The following is a 25908-nucleotide window of genomic DNA, read 5'->3' as shown; positions in this document are numbered from 1 at the left end:
CAGATCTGCACTGTTCTCTGGAGAACTGCGTCGATGTTCTCTCTGTCCATAGTCCTAAAGCCAGCTAGCCGGGCAAACAGCCTTCTCGCCCTGCTCTGAGCCTTTCGCATGTTCTTAAAGCCAGCCCTCTAATACTGCTAAACTGCGTTTTCCTTTTAATTGGGATTGGAATGATTTTAGTTGCCAATTTTAAATTGTTGGTGTTGAGCTAGGTAGGGTATGGTGACCAGCCATACTCTGCCATGCCCAATTGACGCCCTACTTCACAGGTCCAAAACGTTGGTCCCAGACCCGAACGAGGACAAATAGACCCGGATTCGAACGGACCCGGTCAGATCTTTGGACCCGGTCACTTGTTTAATTATTATTTTTTTTTTTTACCAATGATGTATATAAACCCTAGATTGCTGATTATTCGTATTGCCCAATGAGAGGTTTTGAAGCCACTGTACGCCATATTGGTACTCCTCAGATGGAGCAGTCCTCATAGATGGGTTGGTTGTTTAGCAACAAAACTGACAACTATGGGGCAAAACAGAGGGGGTTATCTTAGATTGTTGTCAACATGTTAACTCTATTATGTCTCCAAATGTTTATTGAAAACTTAAATACATTTGCACAATGAGCACTTGTTGTCTCTCAAATACATCATGACAGTTGTTGATAAGCTAGCTAGTGATTTTTTTGCCATATTAGCATTGACATGAAATCAGCCAAAACACCTCAAAACAAGACATAGTATCAAGCACAAGATAAAACGAGCTGAAACGAACCACCTCCAATTCCCCATACGGCTTCCTGTCATTGTTACCAGCTATCTGACCGCTCAGAATCATAACAAAGTACGGCTTCCGGCCACATCAATGTGCGCGCATTCTTTATGTCAGCCGACCCATCATTACAATTACAATCACTTGGTTTAATTTCATTCTTGGTGCATAACTTTACACGTACATTCTGGTGTGTTCATAAGAATGAATAAAGTGCTACTTCAATCAGCAAAATTATACTTCTCAAAATATTTACAAAATTGTGATTAATGCAAAGAAAACAGATGGATTATATTCATAAAATGAAGGAAACCCCTAATCGTACAAACATTGAACTAATGCACATCAGCAGATACAGTGATCCCTCGCCACTTCGCGGTTCACTTATCGCGGATTCGCTATTTCGCGGATTTTCATAATGCATTTTTTTTTTTTTTTTGGTGCATTGTGCTCTGCATTCTGATTCGCTAAAAACTCACTCCCGCTTCTTGTATCAAAACATGCTACGAATTGTGCTATCATTTTGTCGTCTCGTGCAGTTATGTGTACGTACATAAAACAGCTTGGCAAATTTACATTAAGTTGGCCAAATTATCTTGTAATTTCGAACATCTCCTAAACCCATAATGTCGACGAAACGGCCTACACGTGAGTCACTGTAGTTGTATACATGTAATAGTTGCTAATTGTAAAAAAAAAAAAAGTTTTCTATTTCGCGGATTTCACTTATCGCGGGTCATTTTCGGAACGTAACCCCCGCGATAAACGAGGGATTACTGTACTGTAAAAGTACTGTACTATAAATGTATAAAGCTTATAATGTACACAACTACTTCATGTTGTGAGGTTCACAATTTGCCATTATATAAAGTGTGCAAAGCTATCTTCAAGGCAAATGGTGGCTACTTTGAAGAATCTCAAATATAAAATATATTTTGATTTGTTTAACACTTTTTGGGTTACTACATGATTCCATAGTTTTGATGTCTTCACTATTATTCTACAATGTAGAAAATAGTAAAAATAAAGAAAATCCCGACTTGCCAAAACTATAGTTTTGTTTTAACAAGAAATTTGTTAAACAAGTTTTAATGACTCCAACCTAAGTGTATGTAAACTTCCGACTTCAACTGTACATACACTCTAATGCCTCACTGCCACTGCGGCTGGGACTTTCATCCCTCTTACAGATCTCACAGGGGAATACCCCACTAGGGACCTATCCTACACGTCACTCATGGATCTCGCAGAGAACTAGCTCCTCGGGACCTATCCTTATGGAACCTACCCTACACCATATATTTACGACCGGTTGTTACACAATGGGCCTACTGAATAAACTCAGGTTTTCTGGGTCCGTATCCTATAATTGTTCAGCCTACGATTCTCATCTCCCCAAGATATCAGTATTGGTGGTAACAGGTGTAGGAATTGTGCCTACCTTGTTTCTTGTGCCAGCTCGTTTCACTGATTCGGACTCTCTAGTTCGACTGTAAATCGTGGTGAACCCTGCTCGCAGCGCCAACTGTTGGATTCTAAATAAACGGAGTAAAAACTCATAGACGACTAGTAAAGCTCAAATCAAGTTTATTCACCCAATGGGTCAAACAACTGAAAGACAAAGACATATTTACACAAACACTGGCATTTAAATCTTCCTCCTATGCTGAGTCTCATCCTTACACATCTGGACAGCCAATAGATCTCTGTTGCTAGACAGGACATTAGTGTTCTTTCTCACTTCATCTGACCTCAGCCCAAATTCCTCACTCCTCCCCAACTCACGGCTGTCTTGTTGACTTGTACCAGACTGTGGTCTTTCTCCTTTCCATAGGATACCTGATGTCTAACCATAACATAACAGAACGAACATAACAGTTCGTTCTCAACTAACATCAAGGCGGTGACCCGTTCCTGTAGGTTCATGCTCTACAACATTCGCAGAGTACGACCCTGCCTCACACAGGAAGCGGCGCAGGTCCTAATCCAGGCACTTGTCATCTCCCGTCTGGATTACTGCAACTCGCTGTTGGCTGGGCTCCCTGCCTGTGCCATTAAACCCCTACAACTCATCCAGAACGCCGCAGCCCGTCTGGTGTTCAACCTTCCCAAGTTCTCTCACGTCACCCCGCTCCTCCGCTCTCTCCACTGGCTTCCAGTTGAAGCTCGCATCCGCTACAAGACCATGGTGCTTGCCTACGGAGCTGTGAGGGGAACGGCACCTCCGTACCTTCAGGCTCTGATCAGGCCCTACACCCAAACAAGGGCACTGCGTTCATCCACCTCTGGCCTGCTCGCCTCCCTACCTCTGAGGAAGTACAGTTCCCGCTCAGCCCAGTCAAAACTGTTCGCTGCTCTGGCACCCCAATGGTGGAACAAACTCCCTCACGACGCCAGGTCAGCGGAGTCAATCACCACCTTCCGGAGACACCTGAAACCCCACCTCTTTAAGGAATACCTAGGATAGGATAAAGTAATCCTTCTAACCCCCCCCCCCCCATAAAAGAGTTAGATGCACTATTGTAAAGTGGTTGTTCCACTGGATATCATAAGGTGAATGCACCAATTTGTAAGTCGCTCTGGATAAGAGCGTCTGCTAAATGACTTAAATGTAAATGTAAATAACATGTTCTGACAGATTGTAAACGTTCTGCATTTCCCTCCCTCCCTCAGTGACATGAATAAGGATATTTCATATTTTGAAGTTTAGAAGTCAGAACCCATCAATGCAACGAAAACAGATGGATTATATTAATAAAATGAATGAAACCCATAATTGCACAACCATTGAACTGATGCACATCAGCAGATACTGTGAAGGTATAAATCTTATAATGTACACAACTACTTCATGTTGTGAGGTTTGCAATTTGCCATTATATAAAGTCAGTAGCACTACAAAAAATGCTTGCATTACAGAAAACAGCACATCTAGTAATCATAGTAAGGTGCATCCCAAGATTATCTGTAATTTGTCAAACACATTTAACAGAGTGCTAAATCCATTTCTCTAATTCACAAAAGCATATGTTTTTGCCTCAGTTTAATATCAAAAGGTTCACAATTCCCCCCTCGCAGTCAGCCTCAACTAATGACACAGGAGTTGTCAGGTTTAGGTGCAGGGGTTGGTGCAGGGGTTAGGTTTGGTGTGTATGCTGGTGCTGGTCTAGGCGCTGGTCTGTATGCTGGTGCTGGTCTAGGCGCTGTGGCAGCCGCTGGTCTGTATGCTGGTGCTGGTCTAGGCGCTGTGGCAGCCGCTGGTCTGTATGCTGGTGCTGGTCTAGGCGCTGTGGCAGCCGCTGGTCTGTATGCTGGTGCTGGAGCAGGAGCAGGTACAGGAGCTGGTCTGTATGCTGGTGCTGGAGCAGGAGCAGGTACAGGAGCTGGACTGTAGTATTGCTGGTAGACTTGTGGCCATGCCTCGTCCTCACCATAATGGATGAGGTACTCTGGGTACACCTGGTGCTTCTCAAACACCACAAAGATGGAGGGGTTGCTGACGTCATCCACACAGCTGTCGTAGAAGATGGTGTCCCCTCCGTCCTTCGAGGGGGGCCGGAGGTAGCTCGAGTGCCCTTTGATGTAATCTCCCACCAACACACGACAGACAAACATGGACCTCGTATTTAATTGGCCAGTGTAGCTGTTGGAGTATTTGGCATCCCTGGCAAAGTAACTCCCTGAAATTGGATGTTAGGGGGATGAAGGGGTAAGCAGTAATCATTCATCACAGGAAAATATATTATATCAACGATATATCATCTTAATTTATGTCAATAATTAGAATGACATGTAATAGCACAAGCACATGAGATGGCTCACCTTTCCCATAGGCTGTTCCGTTTAGTCCACAGATCCGCCAGTCAAAGTTGTTAAGGCAGATGGCATCGAGGTATTTGGAGTCTGTGCCATGGAAAAGCTGTTTCTCTGTCACATTCCTCCCTCTGTTGTTCTTCTTCATGAGATCCCTTTGCCTTGCAATCAGAATTACACAAATAAATCCCTTTGCCTTGCAATCAGAATTACACAAATAAATCCCTTTGCCTTGCAATCAGAATATTACAAATACATCTCTTTGCCTTGCAATCAGTGTATGTATGTGTGCAGAATGTATTGAAAATAAATTATTTGTATTTCCTTTTGAGATTATATTTGTGACAGAAAGTTAGTCGAGAGAGAGAAATATTGTATAATGTGCAATTATTGTGGGTGCAGTCAGGAAGTGAGCATCAGGCTGTATCACATCCGGCTGTGATTGGGAGTCCCATAAGGCGGCGCACAATTGGCCCAGCGTCATCCGGGTTTGGCTAGGCTGTCATTGTAAATAAGAATTTGTTCTTAACTGGCTTACCTAGTTAAATAAAGGTAAAAAAATCAAAAATAAAACATCTATTCTAGACCAATCAATAGGTGATTGTCAATTGAAAGTGTATGTAGTCTTAGGGAACGTACCACTGAAAGACTTCCCAAAGGGCTTTGTTCTGAATCCTCTCGATTTGGTGGATGCTGAAGCCTCTCATGGTGTTCTGAAAAAGCCCTTGAATCTCCTTAAACTCCACTGACGAGCACGGAAGGTCGACTCTCTGATAGGGACATGATGGGAGACAGAGAAACAGTCATTATACACCATTAGCCTACCATGTAGGGACATATTGGAGCAGTTATTTGCCCAGGAACAAAACAAACAGTCATCTCCATTGGTCTAAAACAGCAGGTTCCTTGCATCCTTGCATGTACTGTATATAATATAATACCTTGTATCCTGTTTCAGGAGTTTGTGCCTTGTCCCAGTGTCCTGGTAAAGCTCTGAAATTTGAGTGATTGCTCGGAGCCCTTTTTCTGAAATGTAGAAGAACAATAAATATTCCTAAATGTCACGCCCTGACTTTAGTTATATTTGCTTTCTTTATTATTTGGTTAGGTCAGGGTGTGACAAGGGGTGGTTTGTTTAGTTTTTGTCTTTTTGTCTTTTTGTCTTGCCTAGGGTTTTTTGTTATCTATGGGGATTTTGTATTGTCTAGGGGTTGTAGGTTTATGGTGGCCTGAGTAGGTTCCCAATCATAGACAGCTGTTTATCGTTGTCTCTGATTGGGGAGCCTATTTAGGTTGCCATTTTCCATCTTGGTTTGGTGGGTAGTTGTCCATGTTTAGTTGCCTGTGAGCACTACGTTGGCTTCACGTTTCGTTCGTTAAGTGTTCTTCGTGGAATAAAAATATATATTCCAATCGCGCTGCACCTTGGTCCACTCCTTTAAATGGCCGTGACACTAAAGATAAATGCAAAGAGACATTTGGTTGTCTAGCACAGAGGCCTAGTTCAACCACAAAATGTAAAACAAAACAAAAAGACAAATAAAAAAGGCAAATGGTTGCAGATAAATAGTAACCTGAATAATAAAAAACTGCTCTTAGAATTTTTTAACTGCCATTTTTTTTGGGAAATCTATTTCACCAAATATCAATATATTTATGTCTTCTGATGTTTTGAAGTTCTACAGCATTTTAATCAAGATAATTTATTCTTTCTAATGATGTACATACGTTTGGGTAGAGTATTATGCTGTGCTCAATTGCTTGAAGTTAAAACTTCAGCGCTCGTCCCATTGTTTCCTATAGGGGAAATAGGGATGTCTATTTCGCCAGATATCTACAAAATGTATATATTGATTATTTTCAAGTCTGACACCATAATAAATCACTATAATCTCCTCTAATGATGTAAGGCTGGGTAGCGAGCTCTGCTGTCATCAAACGCTAGTCTTTAAAATGTCAGAAATTACACATTACTGTTGAGGCTGCTGCTCCATTGTTTCGCTATGGGGAAATTCTACAAGGACATGTCTGTCTATTTCGCCAAATATCTCACAATGTGTATATTTAGATTTTTTTCACGTTGGACACCATTTTTAATCAGGAGAATCTCTTTTTAATGATGCAAGTCTGGGCAGCGAGCTCTGCTGTCATCGATCGCTAGACCAGAAAAAGTCAGAAGTTGCAACTTTTCTATACTTGCTCATTGCGCAGATGTAAGCACACTTGACACCACTGAGTTATTTATAAAATAATATTTATACAATAAAAAGGGATACTTCTTTTGGTGCCATTTAGGGGAAATGGAATTCTAAGTATCACTTCTATCAAGGATCATGGTAAGACCCAGATGCAGACTGTGTCAAAGTAACAATGTTTATTACAGCAGCAGGGGCAAAGGTACAGAATGGTAGGCAGGCTCAGGGTCAGGTCAGGCAGAGGTTGGTAATCCAGAGGTGGGGCAAAGGTACAGGACGGCAGGCGGGCTCAGGGTCAGGCAGAGTGGTCATACGGGGTCAGGACAAGCAATGATCAAAAACCAGGAGGATGGGAAAAGCAGGAGCTGACACAAAAACGCTGGTTGGCTTGACAAACTGGCAACGGACACAGACAAACACAAGTATAAATACACAGGGGAAGATGGGCGACACCTGGAGGGGCGTGGAGACAATCACAAGGACAAGTGAAACAAATCAGGGCGAGACAACTTCAGTCAGAAGAGGCTCAGTGAAGGTTTGTTTCAATTCATTTGCTATGGCCTCGCGCTGGTGTTCCAGCTCAGCCAATGTTCCTTTGGCTATTTTTCAGCCTCGGGTGAATATTTACTTATTCTCTTGTCCAGCCTACCAGCGGAGCTAGCTGGTAAATCAAGCTCTTGCCGAATCCAGTCGGGAGAAGAGCGATAAAACATCTTCTCCCCCAAGAAAAGCCTTCAATGCAGTTTTTTTGCTGTTCTTTCAAATAAGCTATTCCCTCCAGTTCTTATATAACTGCTGCTATAGCAGCATCAACACCAACCTCCAGGCACTTCTCGTTGTCATCATCAACTAAATCACCCCCACAGATTATCAGAGGGCGCTGATTGGTCCGGCTGTACGGTGGAGGGAGAGGGATGTGCTCAAATGGTTTGAATCTGGTCGTTGCCAGACTGTATCCGTGTTGCGAAACAGAATGTAAGCTTGCGTCATCAGGATGGTTCGTACGAGGCTATAGTGCTACGGCAAAAATCAAAACGTGCACCTGGTCAGCTACTCCTCTTCTATAGACTACTTTCAAGGCAAGAGAACACACGAGGAGCCTAGTGGTGAAATGAGTGAACAATCCCCAGGAGAGTCATTTCAAGAGCAAATTGATTCATACAAAAAACATTCACAGCTTCATCTTACCTGGTTTTGATAGTTTGTGCATCAGCTGAAGAGACAAACACAGGCCGTCTTCTCACAACCTTCTTGGTGCTGTACTGCTTGTTATTTTGAATCATGTCTGAAAAGGAGCAGAGCTGTTGTAACAACAGCCAGTTCACTTCACATGCAGATGTCATTGTTTTACCATAGTGACTCCATCGAGAATTATCTAAATTTGTCACATACAATAGTAGCTGTAAGAATCACTGCATATCTGTTCGTAATATACAATTTTTGGTGTATATGGTTTTAAGGTTGCAGTTGGTTTATCTTGGATATCACGTCATCTGTGCTCACCAGGGAAACTGAGTTCATAGGTCTGTGACCCCGCGGTGAACTCTATCACAGCCTTGTTGTCTTCCTGGAACCTCTTCTCCAGGTCTTCACTGGTGATGGTAGCTGCCCTGTGTCCACTGATCTGTAGGGCAAGACAGAAAACATGGAGGTTATGCATTATTTGCATAATTTTCTATTTAAAGAGGTACTGAACTCTGTCCTATTCAACCATCACTATTCAACAGTGCTCGTCGTCACTCACTGCTGATGCGTACTGGATCCAGTTTCCAAACTCGTCCTCCCAGAACCAGGCCCACTCCGTGGTGAGGATGAAGGTAGGCTGTAGCACAGAGGAGACGGTGGAGAGACGCCGGGCTTTGTTCAGACCGCAGGTCATCGTATCGAAACACACAGGCTGGACTCCCCGACTAGACAAGAAAGAATAAAAGACAGTGAACAATCAGCAATCACAATAGGGGAAGCTGTATATCACACTAACTAGAAGTGTATATGGCATTAATAACTCATTGTATTAGCAACTAGCAACATTTGCCCACCATGGACCAAGAGCCCTACGTGTTACTGTCCATTCAAGTTCATTCTTCTTAAACGTAGAGCCCACCTGTATGTCTTTGCTGGGTCGCAATAGTCCTTCTCAATCACCTCGTTGTCTTGTAGAGCTGTCCAGTTTAGTCCCTCCCTCACCTCCCATTGGTAGGGCATGGTAGAGTGGGCTTTAAAGCACTTATCTGAAATATGAGTAAAGTTAGGTGTTGAAGTCTTATGTTTATTAAGCTCTAAGCATTGATTATTCATAAAATGATGCTTTGCAAAATGCTGTCTTACCACCGTGTATGCAACTGCCCTTGATGAAGTACATACATATTTCAGATTTATCTGAAAAAGAGAACTGGACATTTAATTTACCATGCCAATAGAAACAACATCTATACATTTTCATAGCTTGTGACTGGGAACGTTCTTAATGTTCATCACTCATCGGATCTTAATACCAGTTAATAACCATACAAATACACTGTAACTGAGCACATAAAATAGTTTCTGCTAAATGTTATTTTAAACAAGAAATCCACAATTAACCTACGTGTTGATTCTTAACATCAATGATGGGCTATCCTATGACTGCATGACCACCATGCTACGTGCAGTATTGCCATTACCTTGACTAGGTCTGTTGGACCTCTGGCTTGTGTTAAGGGCAGCGGTGGCAGCAGGAGTAGCAGTATCATGCTCAACCTCTTGGAGGTGGAGCGCCCTGAGTCTGGCGAGCATAGGAGCGGGAAATAGGGGTGCTGGAGTTTCTGCAGCACCTAAATGTAAATATATTTTCCAAAATTATATAATTAGCCTACTCCTGTCTGTACAGATTTATAAAAGCATTCAAAATAATACAACAGAGAGCCGCAATTTGGGCAGCAAGCGCGCCAAATATCGAACTGCTTGTTGCGTTGTGGCCATAGAAATATAATCCATGGAAGGGTCTTGGAACCTCTAACCCTGGCAATTTGACTGGTAAACTCATGAGTACACTCAAGATGCCTGCCAGTCCTGACTTCAATGGACACAACCGTTCTATGGATTCTATTTCTATCATTGCGGTTGTCAGCTATAGGCCTTTTGTAAATGTCTAAATACAATCGTGGGAAAAATGTAGTTTGAAAAGCAAATGCCTCTTGCTGGAAAGAGAAGACTAATCTGTCTGCAGAAGCTACCAAATGGTTTCTCAACACCTGCCAATATTAAGCAAAGAGCAGTTATTTTGATTGGCTCATGCGAATCGGCCATCACCGGTGAGTAGCCTACGTATATTCATGCTTTATCATTCATTTACATTTACATTTAAGTCATTTAGCAGACGCTCTTATCCAGAGCGACTTACAAATTGGAAAGTTCATACATATTCATCCTGGTCCCCCCGTGGGGAATGAACCCACAACCCTGGCGTTGCAAGCGCCATGCTCTACCAACTGAGCCACACGGGACTACTACTATCTACACACATATATTTCTATATACACACCTTACTATCTATACATATATATATATCTATACACACCTACCTTACTATCTATACACATATATATCTATATACACACCTTACTATCTATACACATATATATCTATATACACACACCTTACTATCTATACACATATATATCTATATACACACACCTTACTATCTATACACATATATATCTATACACACACACCTTACTATCTATACACATATATATCTATACACACACACCTTACTATCTATACACATATATATCTATATACACACACACACCTTACTATCTATACACATATATATCTATATACACACACACACCTTACTATCTATACACATATATATCTATACACACACCTTACTATCTATACACATATATATCTATATACACACACCTTACTATCTACACACATATATATCTATATACACACACACACACCTTACTATCTATACACATATATATCTAGATACACACCTTACTATCTACACACATATATATCTATATACACACCTTACTATCTACACACATATATATCTATACACACCTTACTATCTACACACATATATATCTATACACACACCTTACTATCTACACACATATATATCTATACACACACCTTACTATCTATACACATATATATCTATATACACACACCTTACTATCTATACACATATATATCTATATACACACACCTTACTATCTATACACATATATATCTATATACACACACACACCTTACTATCTATACACATATATATCTATATACACACACACACCTTACTATCTATACACATATATATCTATATACACACACACACCTTACTATCTATACACATATATATCTATACACACACACACCTTACTATCTATACACATATATATCTATATACACACACCTTACTATCTATACACATATATATCTATATACACACACACCTTACTATCTACACACATATATATCTATATACACACACACACCTTACTATCTACACACATATATATCTATATACACACCTTACTATCTACACACATATATATCTATATACACACCTTACTATCTACACACATATATATCTATACACACCTTACTATCTACACACATATATATCTATACACACACCTTACTATCTATCTACACATGAATGCATCTTTATCATTGGGTAAGCCAGTGTCACTGGACATTTTATTTAGTAGCCTATACTGTAGCCCAGGGTATCTTAAATCATGAGTCGGGACCCAAAGTGGGCCCAGGTCATGTGAGAGGTGGGTTGCAGTTATGAGAATGCATCTATAATCACACACTATTTCTTCTAACTCCTACAAGATATTAGGAAGTAGCATTAGGTTCCACTAAATGCTATGTTCTCATAAATTAAACAAACTCACTTTACCATCTTCACACTTTAGTAAAACTATATTAAGGTATAACACAATATTATTTAATAACTTATGAGTTAACATGCTAATAACAGTGTCGGCCTTACCGTGAGTAAGTGGGCCTCTGTTAGACTTGTTACTTGTGTTAGTGGTTGCATTAGCTTTAGCTCTTTGATGTTGCCCCTTGCCTTGCATGGCACGGTCTTGCTTTTGCAACCACTCGATGTTCATGTACACAGACTTCAGGGAGGCAATGAGCTCGTTGGGCACCCCTCTGTCCTGCAGGATTTTTAATGGGTGGGGTTCGTAGAAATCATGACACCTGGGACAGTTGCAGCTACCCCTGAGATACATCTCACAGATGTGGAGCCTCTTGCATGTCTCGCCATCCTGGCATTTGCCATACTCTCCAACGCCGTTGTTGTAGTTGTGGCACACCTAGCAGAAGGCAAATGTTTGTACGAGAAAACAATACACACAAACACACATGCATGCACACACACCCATACATGTATGAGTACACACACACAATATTCTGGGATATTCCATGTATATTTCTGCACACCACAGCACAAGATTGGAGGAACATGAACTTAATTTAGATCATACACAAGGCCTTAACCAGACAGAGCATACTTTAGCAAAGGGGCCTACTGCAGTGTTACATACTGGTGGTAAGAGGAAGCCATCATTCTGAAGCAGCAGGGTGCACAGCTCAGGTCTGTTCAGTTCCTCCAGTCCGTGTTCTTTCAGGATTCTGCTGTTCTCCCCCGAGGTCATTTCATGGTTGAAGCGACATCCTCCTCTGTAGTCAAAAGTAAACATTTTCTTGATACAACCTTCCATCACATTAGGCACAAACTGGTTGAATCAACGTTATTTGTCAATGTATTGTAACGTGAAATCTATGTGGGAAAAACACTCAGTGTACAAAATATTAGGAACACCTTCCAAATATTGAGTTGCAACCCCTTTTGCTCTCAGTACAGCCTCAATTCGTCAGGGCATGGACTCTACAAGGTGTCGAAAGCGTTCCACAGGGATGCTGGCCCATGTTGACCCCCATGATTCCCACACTTGTGTCAAGTTGGCTGGATGTCCTTTTGTGTCTTGGACCATTCTTTTTTTCTTTTTTTTAACCTCCTTTTTCCAATTGTGATCCAATTACGATTTTGTCTCATCGCTGCAACTCCCCAACGGGCTCGGGAGAGGCGAAAGTCGAGTCATGCATCCTCCGCAACATGACTCACCAAACCGCGTTCCTTAACACCTGCCCGCTTAACCTGGAAGTCAGTCGCACACCAATGTGTCGGAGGAAACACTGTTCAACTGACGACCGAAGTCAGCCTGCAGAAACTCGACCCGCCACAAAGAGTCGCTAGAGCGCCCGGCCAAACCCTCCCCTAACCCGGACAACGCTGGGCCAATTGTGCGCCGCCCTATGGGACTCTCGGTCACGGCCGGTTGTGACAGAGCCTGGGATCGAACCCGGATCTGTAGTGACACCTCAAGAATTGAGATGCAGTGCCTTAGACCGCTGCGCCACTCGGGAGGCAGTGGACCATTCTTGATAAACAAGGGAAAGGGTTGAGTGTGAAAAACACAGCAGCATTGCAGTTCTTGAGACATTCAAACCGGTGCACCTGGCACCTACTACCTTTCTCCGTTCAAAGCCACTCAAATATTTTGTCTAGCCCATTCACCCTCTGAATGTCACACATACACAATCCATGTCTCAATTGTCTCGAGGCTTAAAAATCATTTTTTAACCTGTCTCCTCCCCTTCATCTACACTAATTGAAGTGGATTTAACAAGTGACATAAATAAGGGATCATAGCTTTCACCTGGATTCACCTTGTCAGTCTATGTCATGGAAATATGTTTTGTACACTGAGTGTACATTTGATTTGAAAAAAGTTTTGAAGGTGACATTTCAACATAGACAAAGCTCATCTAAAATATGTTGAATTTGTATCTTTGAAACAACGTCAGATCTTCAACGTTATATCCAATATCAGAAAAAAACAATAGACTTGGCAGCATCTCCTACCTCTACTGATCTACAGCTACCCTTTGCTCTCCCATACAGGATTTGAACCAAGCCCTCCACAGGATGGCATCCCAAATCTCTCAGTGGCCCCTGGCCAAGGTCGGCACCGAATTTTGCTCAGACTGTCTTTGTTTAAGATACTTTAGAGACATATTGTACAGATATATTGTTTTACCCTAATTCTGACTAAAACTACACACATCATTTATTAGAATTTTACTGACTAAAACTACACACATCATTAATAATAATTTTATGATTCTAATCAATTTCATACAATTATATGGTTTCAGGGTGGAATATTCTAATCATTAATTTAAACATATAAATTCCATCAACAGTGTCATAGACAACTGCTTGACAACACCTTTTACAAGAAAAAACCCTATGACGCATTCCTGCGCCTGTCTCCCGAATCTCTTCATACCAGCGGGACATCATCTAAATGTGTTATCACTGCGCTTTCAACCATTTAAAACCACAACAAATTTCAATTGGGAATACAATATCAGATATGTTGTATTTATGCATCTATTTTATGTGTTATCACCTTCACAGACCTGCAACCTTTGCATGCTATTTTGAGCACGCACACTTTCAGTGATTACATAAGAAGACATTTATAGTTGATTATACAACGGGTGGGTCTAATCCCGAATGCTGATTTGGTTAAAACCGCATTCTAGCCGGTGTCTATTACACAAGTTAACACCGGCTATTTACTGTGTTCCATTTGACTGCGCAATCTGCTGTCTCATCAGCCCAGCCAGGTAATTTATAAACTTGATCTCCACTCTAAAAAGCATCTAGACATTAACTCACATTTCTTAACTCACATTTCTTTTAGAACATCCTGTCTGATGTTCAGACTCTGCTTGCAGATGTAAGAGAAGAAATCCATACTGTCCTGCCCAATTCACTGTTGCACCAAGCAGAATAAACTGCAGTTCTGAAATACATCAAAAAGTGTGAAGACTTCTGCCTGAAGCCCATACATGCCGCAGCGTACACGTTGGACCCCAAGTTTGCTGGCAAGAGCATCCTGTCTGGTGCAGAGATCAACAAGGCCTATGGTGTCATCACTACTGTGTCTCGCCACCTTGGCCTGGATGAGGGCAAGGTTCTTGGCAGTCTGGCGAAGTACACTTCCAAGCAAGGGCTTTGGGATGGAGATGCAATATGGCAGTCGTGCCAACATATATTATCAGCCACCTGGTGGAAGGGACTTTGTGGATCTGAGGCTCTTTCCCCTGTTGCCTCCATCATCCTCCAAATCCCACCAACATCAGCTGCCTCAGAGCGCAACTGGTCCTTGTTTGCAAACACACACACTAAAGCACGCAACAGGCTGACCAATACAGGGTTGAAAAATTGGTGGCCATCCGGGCAAATTTGAGGCTTTTTGTGCCTGACAACGAGCTATCCTCAACAAGGTTGGAAAGTGACAGTGAAGATGAGGCCTCAGAGTCTGATGTTCAATAGGTGGACATTGAGGAGGTCCAGGGAGAAGACATGGAAGCCTGAGAGGATGACAACCAAAGCTTTAGTTTCTAGGCTATCATTTTACAGATGTATGTTGAAAATGTTTTTGGGAGATGCGATGGCTCATTGGGGATCATTCAAAATTCCCTTTCTTTTGTTGTTCAGTGAAATCATCCCATGTGAAGAGTCAACTCATTTAATTAAAGTTCAATTCATAACTAAATAGTTTTTTTATTTCTATTGCAAGTATTTTATCATTTGCAATTATGTCAACTTATGATAAGGTAAAAGGTTGATGTTTCAGTTTCCATATGATATGGTAAACATATCCAATGCAAAAAAATCTACATTTAAATGGATTTAATATTCATTTGCATATATTTCCATTATTTCTCATATATTCCCAAGGAAAGTTTCCACCTCTGAATATTCCCCAAAATGTGCAAACCTAGTTGTACCCACTGTGACTATTAAAACCAACCCAAACCAGAAACCGTGGATAGATGGCAACATTTGCGCAAAAATGAACGCACGAACCACCGCATTTAACCATGGCAAGGTGACTTGGAATATGGCCAGATACAGTGTAATTATTCCCTCCACAAGGGAATCAAACAGGCAAAACATCAGTACAGAGACAAAGTGGAGTCGCAATTCAATGGCTCAGACATGAGATGTATGTGGCACGGTCTACAAACAATCACGGACTACAATGGGAAAACCAGCCACGTCGGGAGCACCGACGTCTTGCTTCCGGATAAGCTAAACACATTTTTTGCCCACTTTGAGGATAACACAGTGCCACTGACACAGCCAGCTACCAATCTCCTTCTCCGTGGTTGACGTGAGTAAGACATTTAAACTTGATAACTCTCGCAAGGCTGCCGGCCCAGACTGCATCTCTAGCCGCGTCCTCAGAGCATGCGCAGACCAGCTGACTGGAGTGTTTACAGACATATTCAATCTCTCCCTATCCCAGTCTGCTGTCCCCACACGCTTCAAGATGTCCACCATTGTTCCTGTTCCCAAGAAAACAAAGGCAACTGAACTAAATGACTATCACCCCGTAGCACTCACTTCTGTCATCATGAAATGCTTTGAGAGACTAGTCAAGGATCATACCACCCTACCTGACACCCTAGACCCACTTCAATTTGCTTACCGCCCCAATAGATCCACAGACGATGCAATCGCCCTTGCACTGCACATTGCCCTATCCCATCTGGATAAGAGGAATACCTATGTAAGAATGCTGTTCATTGACTACAGCTCAGCATTCAACACCATAGTACCCTTCAAGCTCATCATTAAGCTTTGGGCCCTGCGTCTGAACCCCGCCCTGTGCAACTGGGTCGTGGACTTCCTGACAGGCCGCCACCAGGGGGTGAAGGTAGGAAAAAATACCTCCACTTCGCTGATCCTCAACACAGGGGCCCCACAAGGGTGCGTAACCTCTCACCCAACATCAATAAAACAAAGGAGCTGATCGTGGACTTCAGGAAACAGCAGAAGGAGCACCCCCTATCCACATCGATGGGAACACAGTGGAGAAGATGGAGAGCTTCAAGTTCTTTGGCATACACATCACTGACAAACTGAAATGGTCCACCCACACAGACAGTGTGGTGAAGAAGGCGCAACAGCGCCTTCTTCTATTGTAGCTGGAAACGGCAGATTTTTTTATGGAATATCTACATAGGCGTGCAGAGGCCAAGGTTACAGTTTTGACTTGAATCTACTTGAAAATCTATGGCAAGACCTGAAAATGGTTGTCTAGCAATGATCAACAACCAATTTGACAGAGCTTGAAGAATTTTGAAAAGAACAATACGCAAATGTTGCACAATCCCGGTGTGGAAAGCTCTTAGAGACTCCGAGGTGTGGAAAGCTCTTAGAGACTCCGAGGTGTGGAAAGCTCTTAGAGACTCCGAGGTGTGGAAAGCTCTTAGAGACTCCGAGGTGTGGAAAGCTCTTAGAGACTCCGAGGTGTGGAAAGCTCTTAGAGACTCCGAGGTGTGGAAAGCTCTTAGAGACTCCGAGGTGTGGAAAGCTCTTAGAGACTCCGAGGTGTGGAAAGCTCTTAGAGACTCCGAGGTGTGGAAAGCTCTTAGAGACTCCGAGGTGTGGAAAGCTCTTAGAGACTCCGAGGTGTGGAAAGCTCTTAGAGACTCCGAGGTGTGGAAAGCTCTTAGAGACTCCGAGGTGTGGAAAGCTCTTAGAGACTCCGAGGTGTGGAAAGCTCTTAGAGACTCCGAGGTGTGGAAAGCTCTTAGAGACTCCGAGGTGTGGAAAGCTCTTAGAGACTCCGAGGTGTGGAAAGCTCTTAGAGACTCCGAGGTGTGGAAAGCTCTTAGAGACTCCGAGGTGTGGAAAGCTCTTAGAGACTCAGAGGTGTGAATACTTAAATACATTTCTAAAATCATGTTTTCACTTTGTCATTATGGGGTATTGTGTGTAGATTGGTGATAATTATTATTTTTGTATATCATTTTGAATTCAGGATGTAACACAACAAAATGTGGAATAAGTCAAGGGGTATGAATACTTTCTGAAGGCACTGTATGTAGACACACAGATTAGTCTGTGTGGTTCCTCCTTTTGAAAAGACCCAATCTGTGGCAAAACCGCTTCCAGGTCCTAATTTTTAGGTTATTATATACTAAAATAGCAAGGATTTCCTTGTTACTAAAGCCAATTCTAAAGTATAATTTTAATTAACAGTCATCTACTAAGGTGGCACGCACAGCAACAGGGAGCCATGGAGGCATGAAATTAATACAACTGCGAGTTTATTCTTGTAACGGCTGTCGTCCTCCTCTTGTGATGAGGAGAAACGAGAAGGATCGGAGGACCAATGCGCAGCGTGGTAAGTGTCCATAATGTTTATTTTCAGACATAAACTGAACACTACAAAATACAAAACAATAAACGTGAAACGAACGAAACCGAAACAGTACCGTGTGGCGACCAACACTAACACGGAAACAAACACCCACAAACCAAAAGTGAAACCCAGGCTACCTAAGTATGATTCTCAATCAGGGACAACGATTGACAGCTGCCTCTGATTGAGAACCATACCAGGCCGAACTCAAAACCCCAACATAGAAAAACACACATAAACTGCCCACCCCAACTCACGCCCTGACCATACTAAATAAAGACAAAACAAAGGAAATAAAGGTCAGAATGTGACTATTCTCAAAATATTGCCACTTTACTCTCAAAATGTAATTTTGACTTTATTCACAAAATGTACGTTTTTAAAGTACTATCCGTGCAAAATCAAAGTGCCACCACCCATCACCAGTTATTTATTTTTTTCTCTTCACTTTACCCTAAAAGTAGACTACAGAAAGTAGGCTACAGATTATATTTTTTGCCTGGGTTAGGCACAACATGTTATCTAAATGTAAATACCTAATAGAGCTCCACAGTGGAGGTGTCATAATTCCCCCCAAAAACCTAGCGGTCAAACAGGAAAATGGTTCCAATCATTTTCCAACATTAAATTTTTCCCATATGGAATTTTAGAAACACTTAAAATAAGGGCTGTGTTTTGTGTCGCTTACCCTGGGATAACGTTTTGATAACCATGTAAATCTCTCTAGGAGAAGGTGACTTCTATCAATATATTCGGCTCTATTTACTCTCATATTCAAAAATGCTAATTAGCATCAAAGTAGACATCATGCAAGACTACAAATCACAGCAAACTCCTGCACATCATCTCTAGTTGACGCCTTTGCGAACAGGTATTGTGTCCATTTAAAACTTAGACAAGACAGTTCATAGAACTGTAAATTTAAAGAAATGTAGTCAATTTATTCTTTAGTAAATTTAGCTAACATTAGATAAGAATCTCTGAATTAACTACCTTTGCCTCGATTCGGTAGTCTCGTCTAGATCATCATGGCATTTGTAGTTCTTTATGATAGCCACATTAGCAACTAATTAGCATTTAATTTTGGGGGGGTAAATATACAGTTGAAGTCAGAAGTTTACATACACCTTAGCCAAATACATTTAAACTCAGTTTCACAATTTCTGACATTTAATCCTTGTAAACATTCCCTGTCTTAGGTCAGTTAGGATCACCACTTTATTTTAAGAATGTGAAATGTCAGAATAATAGTATAGAGAATGATTTATTTCAGCTTTTATTTCTTTCATCACATTCCCAGTGGGTCAGAAGTTTACATACACTCAATTAGTATTTGGTAGCATTGCCTTTAAATTGTTTAACTTGGGTCAAATGTTTCGGGTAGCCTTCCACAAGCTTCCCAAAATAAGTTGGGTGCATTTTGGACCATTCCTCCTGACAGAGCTGGTGTAACTGAGTCAGGTTTGTAGGCCTCCTTGCTCGCACAAGCTTTTTCAGTTCTGGCCACATATTTTTTATAGGATTGACGCCAGGGCTTTGTGATGGCCACTCCAATACCTTGACTTTGTTGTCCTTAAGCAATTTTGCCACAACTTTGGAAGTATGCTTGGGGTCATTGTCGATTTGGAAGACCCATTTGCGACCAAGCTTTAACTTCCTGACTGATGTCTTGAGATGTTGCTTCAAATATATCCACATAATTTTAATTCCTCATGATGCCATCTATTTTGTGAAGTGCACCAGTCCCTCCTGCAGCAAAGCACCCCCACAACATGATGCTGCCACCCGCGTGCTTCACGGTTGGGATGGTGTTCTTCGGCTTGCAAGCCTCCCCCTTTTTCCTCCAAACATAACGATGGTCATTATGGCCAAACAGTTCCATTTTTGTTTAATCAGACCAGAGGACATTTCTCCAAAAAGTAGTATCTTTGTCCCCATGTGCTGTTGCAAACTGTACTCTGGCTTTTTTATGGCAGTTTTGGAGCAGTGGCTTTTTCCTTGCTGAGCTGCCTTTCAGGTTATATCGATATAGGACTTGTTTTACTGTCGATATAGATACGTTTCTGTCTGTTTCCTCCAGCATATTCACAAGGTCCTTTGCTGTTGTTCTGGGATTGATTTGCACTTTTCGCACCAAAGTACGTTCATCTCTAGGAGACAGAACGCGTCTCCTTCCTGAGTGGTATGACGACTGCGTGGTCCCATGGTGTTTATACTTGCGTACTATTGTTTGTACAGATGAACGTGGTACCTTCAGGCATTTGGAAATTGCTTTTCCCATGACGTCAAGCAAAGGGGCACTGAGTTTGAAGGTAGGCCTTGAAATACATCCACAGGTACACCTCCAATTGACTCAAATGATGTCAATTAGCCTATCAGAAGCTTCTATAGCCATGACATTTTCTGGAATTTTCCAAGCTGTTTAAAGGCACAGTCAATTTAGTGTATGTAAACTTCTGACCCTCTGGAATTGTGATACAGTGAATTATAAATGAAATAATCTGTCTGTAAACAATTATTGGAAAAATTACTTGTGTCATGAACAAAGTAGATGTCCTAACCAACTTGCCAAAACTATAGTTTGTTAACAAGAAATTTGTGGAGTGGTTGAAAAACGAGTTGAAATGACTCCAACCTAAGTGTATGTAAACTTCCGATTTCAACTGTAGGTGAATATATTGATAAAAGTCATCCTAGAGAGATTTACACAGTTATCAAAACGTCACACCAGGGTAAGCGTACATAGAACACAGCCCTTATTTTAAATGTTTCTAAAATCCCCTGTGGGAAAACTATGGTGGATCTTTCACTGTGACCTGCTGCTGACTATCAGGCAGTGAGCAGGCTGTTACTGAGTGAGTGGTGGGAAGGGGTGCTTGTGTGTGTTGAGAGCACTGGTTGACAGAGCGCTGCAGCATGCAGCTGAGTCATGGAGACAACTTTTTTACCAGTTGTAGGTAGACTATTTAGATTGGTCATTATGGAAACACCTATTTCCAAACCTTTTTCCATAAAACATTAATGTGCTAGAACTGATATGACGGATACAAAGCATTGGAAAAATACTTTAGGCACACTAGAGCGCTTTAGATAGTTGGTTTAAAGTAAACTGCATTCTAATGTCAACTTTTCTTATGGAAAATCAAATCAAGCAAAGGGTTTTTGGGTCTCGAGCACTGCACAAGTGGAAATTTGAAATGGAAGTTTTGGAATTCCCTCGCATGCTTCTGTTATAGGGAAAAAGTGACATTAAATGTGGAGAATGATAGATTTGCATATGTTGGCCATCAAGTAGGCTATTCATTTCTATGCCATTGTAGGCTACTGTAGCCTACCATTTGATACAATGAATACGTTGAAATCACAATATCAATTTGTGCCACTTGTGTAGCCTACCTGGAGCTGGCAAATGTATTTAATAAATAGCCTATAACTTCAGTTTGTTGTTGTAGCCTTATGTTATTATGCAATTATTAATGGCAATGTTTAGTTAATTAAATTGGAAGTTATCAATTGTAATCATGGTCACAGCTCAATGTCAGTTTCATTGAGGACTTTTCCCTGAATTTAGATGTTGGCCTACCAGGGGCTATGGGCTACCTGCATCTAGTTCAGCAAACCAAGGCAAAGTTGAATTGCAATTATAAACACTGATTTTAGTCAATAGCCTATTCCTATTGAAATAACAAGTCAAGCTCGCAAATAGGCCATTTATAACAGTTCGTAGTCTTAACATCTGGCACATAATAATGGCACAATTGCCAGAAAATAGTGTTTATTGGACAGAGATTTTGAGATCCTCTGTCCAACTTTCATCACTCAAACTCTCCTGTCGGATTTATCTATAGTTATGCACATGCACAAACTGGATATATTTAGTCCTGAATGCTGATTGGCTGACAGCTGTGGTATATCAGACTGTATACCACGGTTATGACAAAACATTTATTTTTACTGTTCTAATTACACTGGTAACCAGTTTATAATAGCAATAAGGCACCTCAGGGGTTTGTGGTAGGCCAATATACCACAGCTAAGGGCTGTGTCCTAAGAACAGCCATTAGCCGTACTATATTGGCCATACTGTATACCACACCACCTTGGGCCTTATTGCTTAATTATAGCAGTCAAAATAAGTTAAATCGACATCCATTGATGGAAAATGTTTAACAAGGGTGAATTATCTTTTCTCTTGCGACATATTCTTAAGCTCAGAAGGATCATTATTTTGATGGAAAACCTCAGCCTATGTCGTTACAAATTATGTCAATATTCCTTCCTAACTGCTAGATGACGTTATGGAAAAAAGGGTTTATTGGATAAATGTGGCAACTCCTCTCTTGCTGTGAAAAAAAGGGGGAATAGTTCTCCGGCCTTGTGCGCGGGTTTTGAGGGGTCATTGGTTAAAAATATTATCTTCACCTGACAACCCTGGTGGTTCTCAATATACACCAATAACGCCATAAAGCAGGGTTCCACAACTGGCAGCAATGGTTGTTTTATATTTGCTCCCCAAGTTTTCTGAGCAAAAAAACACGAATATTTTTGTTAATTTTTATTTGGACATAAAATACTAAAAACAACAGGAGATCAGCGGCAAGTGATTTTAATTTGAGAAATCTGTTACAATTATTGCCAAGCATAATTATAGAGAGACTTGATCGTATACAAATGTAAGCAAGATTTGAAATCATTACGTTTCAGTGAAATATTATATCTGTTTGGGATTCTTGCGGTCAATTTGCAGTCAAATGATTTGTAATTATGATCCCTGCCATGAAGCAAAGGGAAAGGCTATGTGCCAAAAGTTCCCCAGAGCAGGCCTTGTGATTAAAATAGCGTCACGGTAACAACAGTAACAAAATTGGAAAGCGTTGAAGTTCCATACCTTCTCCGACTGAATGGGCAATCCCCAAGCATGAATCGTTTACAAAAATGTAAATTTCGGCATCCCTGGCAATCTTTGGATTTGCACAGTCGAACTCCAGTCTTGGCTACCACCCTTTCCTCTCCGTTAAAAACAACAAAACAAAATTTCGCTCTATTCGTAATTACATCCCGCACCGAGACTTGCAAGTCACTGTAAAAATTTGCATCTAATTCATCGACGTTCATTGATCCACGATTAGCACAAATAAGTTTAGTTATTGTCGATTCCGTCATTTCTTCAACCCGTTAAACACAGCTATATTCTTTCCATATGGTTCGGAACTCTGACGAGGAAATGATGTGTTGAGAAGGAAGCTGGTGAATGAATCGAAAACGAAACTTAGTATAACCTTACTGATCATTCCTCCTTCTGCAATGCAATAAAGCGTTCATATTGCACAAAATAATTAGCAAGATCTTGACACTAGCCAATGTGTTATAGTATTTATATAAATAGGCCTGGAATCTTTATCATTGGAGTGTAAATACGGAGGTCTACTATCGCCTGTCTACTGTAAAAAATACCAACTATGCCCAGTAGATGTCAGATGCATCCCATCCAAACTCTAGGCCCAGGGGAAATTCATGTCAGTCAAATCACCTACAGTGATCAGAATTTTTTAAACATGTAACTATCAATATATTGCCATTAATTTGTTGCAATTTGCATCCTTACATTTGTGCATAATTGTTTATAGTGTTACGCTACATACTATGTGAGTGCCAGTTGAGGTTGCTGAGGGAAGGATGACTCATAATAATGTCTGGAATGGAGTCAATGGAATGGTATCAAACACGTGGTTTCCATGGTCGACATTCCAGACATTATTATGAGCCATCTTCCCCTCAGCAGCCTCCACTGATGATTGTGCTGCCGTTACCATATGCCAGGGAGTTACACTCACGGCTGTACAGCAAGATTGAAACTCTCTCATATTACATTGGTGGCAGAGGTGGGATAGCCCCTGTTGTCTCTGGCCTATGTTGTAAGTGTACCATTGAACGCCATGTTGGGCTTCATGCAAAAGTACACATAGGGAGAGTAGGGCTAATTTGCTGATAATAGGCATATAATATCTTACATCAGGAGTACTCAGCTCTTACCCTACGAGGTCCGGATACGAGGTCCGGAGCCTGCTGGTTTTCTGTTCTACCTATTAATTAAGTCCCAGGTCTAAAGCGGCCCCTCAAAAAATGCCATGGAACTGGCTTCGAGGTCCCGAGTTGAGTTTGAGGGGCCTACATGCATAGTATAATTGACAAATGTTATAGAGGGAAAATATTGTTATGAGAGTTTTATTAAAATATGCACCTTTTGGAGGACCCCCTGGGACCTCTTGAAACTCTTGAAACCAGTGGCACATTTTTATTGAGCCCACTTTTGATGGCTATGAATGGACATCTCATTTCAAACTCATTCCACGGAGTGCCTAGTGTCTGCAGGTTTTTGTTTTTTCCTTTCAATTAAGACCTAGACAACCAGGTGAGGGGAGTTCCTTATTAATTAGTGACCTTAAAACTTCTTATGGCTGCAATCCCATTAACGGGATGATGTGACAACAGCCAGTGAAAGTGCAGGGCGCCAAATTCAAACAGAAATCTCATAATTAAAATTCCTCAAACATACATGTATCTTATACCATTTGAAAGGTAATCTTGTTGTTAATCCCACCAAAGTGTCCGATTTCAAATAGGCTTTACAGCGAAAGCACCACAAACGATTATGTTAGATCACCGCAAAATCACAGACAAACACAGTCATTTTCCCAGCCAAAGACAGGAGTCACAAAAAGCAGAAATAGAGATAAAATTAATCACTAACCTTTGATGATCTTCATCAGATGACACTCATAGGACTTCATGTTACACAATACATATATGTTTTGTTCGATAAAGTTCATATTTATATCCAAAAACCTCAGTTTACATTGGCGCCATGTTCAGAAATGCCTCCAAAATATCCAGAGAAATTGCAGAGAGCCACGTCAAATAACATAAATACTCATCATAAACTTTGATGAAAGATATATGTTTTACATAGAATTAAAGATACACTTGTTCTTAATGCAACCGCTGTGTCAGATTTCAAAAAGCTTTACGGCAAAAGCACACTACTCAATAATCTGAGAACAGCGTTCAGCCACAAAAGGAAGCCATACAGTTACCCGCCAAATTGTGCAGTCAACAAAACTCGTAAAAAGCATTATAAATCTTCACTTACCTTTGCTGATCTTCGTCGGAATGCACTCCCAGGACTCCCACTTCCACAAGAAATGTTCGTTTTGTTCGGTAATGTCCATCATTTATGTCCAAATAGCTATTTTTGTTAGCGTGTTTGGTAAACAAATCCAAAGTCGGGAAGCGCGTTCACTAAAAGCAGACGAAATGTCAAAAAGTTCGTAACAGTCAGTAGAAACATGTCAAACGATGTATTGAATCAATCTTTAGAATGTTTTAACATAAATCTTCAATAAAGTTCCAACCGGAGAATTACATTGACTTCAGATGTGCGATGGAACAGAGCTCCCTCTCATGTGAACGCGCATAGTCAGAGCATGGTCAGGTCATGGCAGATCTGACTAATTCCTGTCTCCTTCGGCCCCACTTCACAGTAGAGGCATCAGACAAGGTTCTACAGACTGTTGACATATAATGGAAGCCGTAGGAAGTGCAAACGCATCCATATCCCACTGTGTATTCAATAGGGTCTTGGTTGAAAATCGACCAACCTCAGAATTCCCACTTCCGGTTTGGATTTCTTCTCAGGTTTTTGCCTGCCATATGAGTTCTGTCATACTCACAGACATCATTCAAACAGTTTTAGAAATTTCAGAGTGTTTTCTATCCAATACGAATAATAATATGCATATATTAGCAACTGGGACTGAGGAG

The 25908-nt window shown here is 41.2% G+C and overlaps 1 protein-coding gene across 1 annotated transcript; it reads right to left on the bottom strand.

The window, feature by feature from the left end:
- Window positions 1-2340: 2340 nt before the first annotated feature.
- LOC139566100 (protein mono-ADP-ribosyltransferase PARP12) lies at window positions 2341-23511 on the bottom strand. The gene is made up of 13 exons (XM_071387021.1): window positions 22976-23511; window positions 12340-12475; window positions 11778-12108; window positions 9442-9591; window positions 9107-9157; window positions 8883-9009; window positions 8523-8688; window positions 8282-8402; window positions 7967-8063; window positions 5525-5609; window positions 5223-5353; window positions 4593-4744; window positions 2341-4450 (listed from the first exon to the last, which is right to left on the bottom strand). Exons 1-13 carry the CDS (start codon window positions 23248-23250, stop codon window positions 3855-3857), a joined length of 2418 nt encoding a protein of 805 aa, XP_071243122.1. The 5' UTR covers window positions 23251-23511; the 3' UTR covers window positions 2341-3854.
- Between the last annotated feature and the right edge of the window lie 2397 nt (window positions 23512-25908).

Source organism: Salvelinus alpinus, chromosome 37, assembly GCF_045679555.1.
Source record: "Salvelinus alpinus chromosome 37, SLU_Salpinus.1, whole genome shotgun sequence".
NCBI classification, from domain to species: Eukaryota; Metazoa; Chordata; class Actinopteri; order Salmoniformes; family Salmonidae; genus Salvelinus; species Salvelinus alpinus.
This window is presented reverse-complemented; position numbering and strand designations above follow the sequence as displayed.

Bases quoted from the DNA above. Each gene is read 5' to 3' on its own strand.
- LOC139566100 (XM_071387021.1), bottom strand. From the start codon at position 23,250: ATGACGGAATCGACAATAACTAAACTTATTTGTGCTAATCGTGGATCA. The intron at 8,403-8,522 runs GTGAGTGACGAC...CTTGCCCTACAG, and splicing joins GGATCCAGTACGCATCAGCA to ATCAGTGGACACAGGGCAGC. The intron at 4,745-5,222 runs GTACGTTCCCTA...TCTGATTGCAAG, and splicing joins CTTTGGGAAGTCTTTCAGTG to GCAAAGGGATCTCATGAAGA.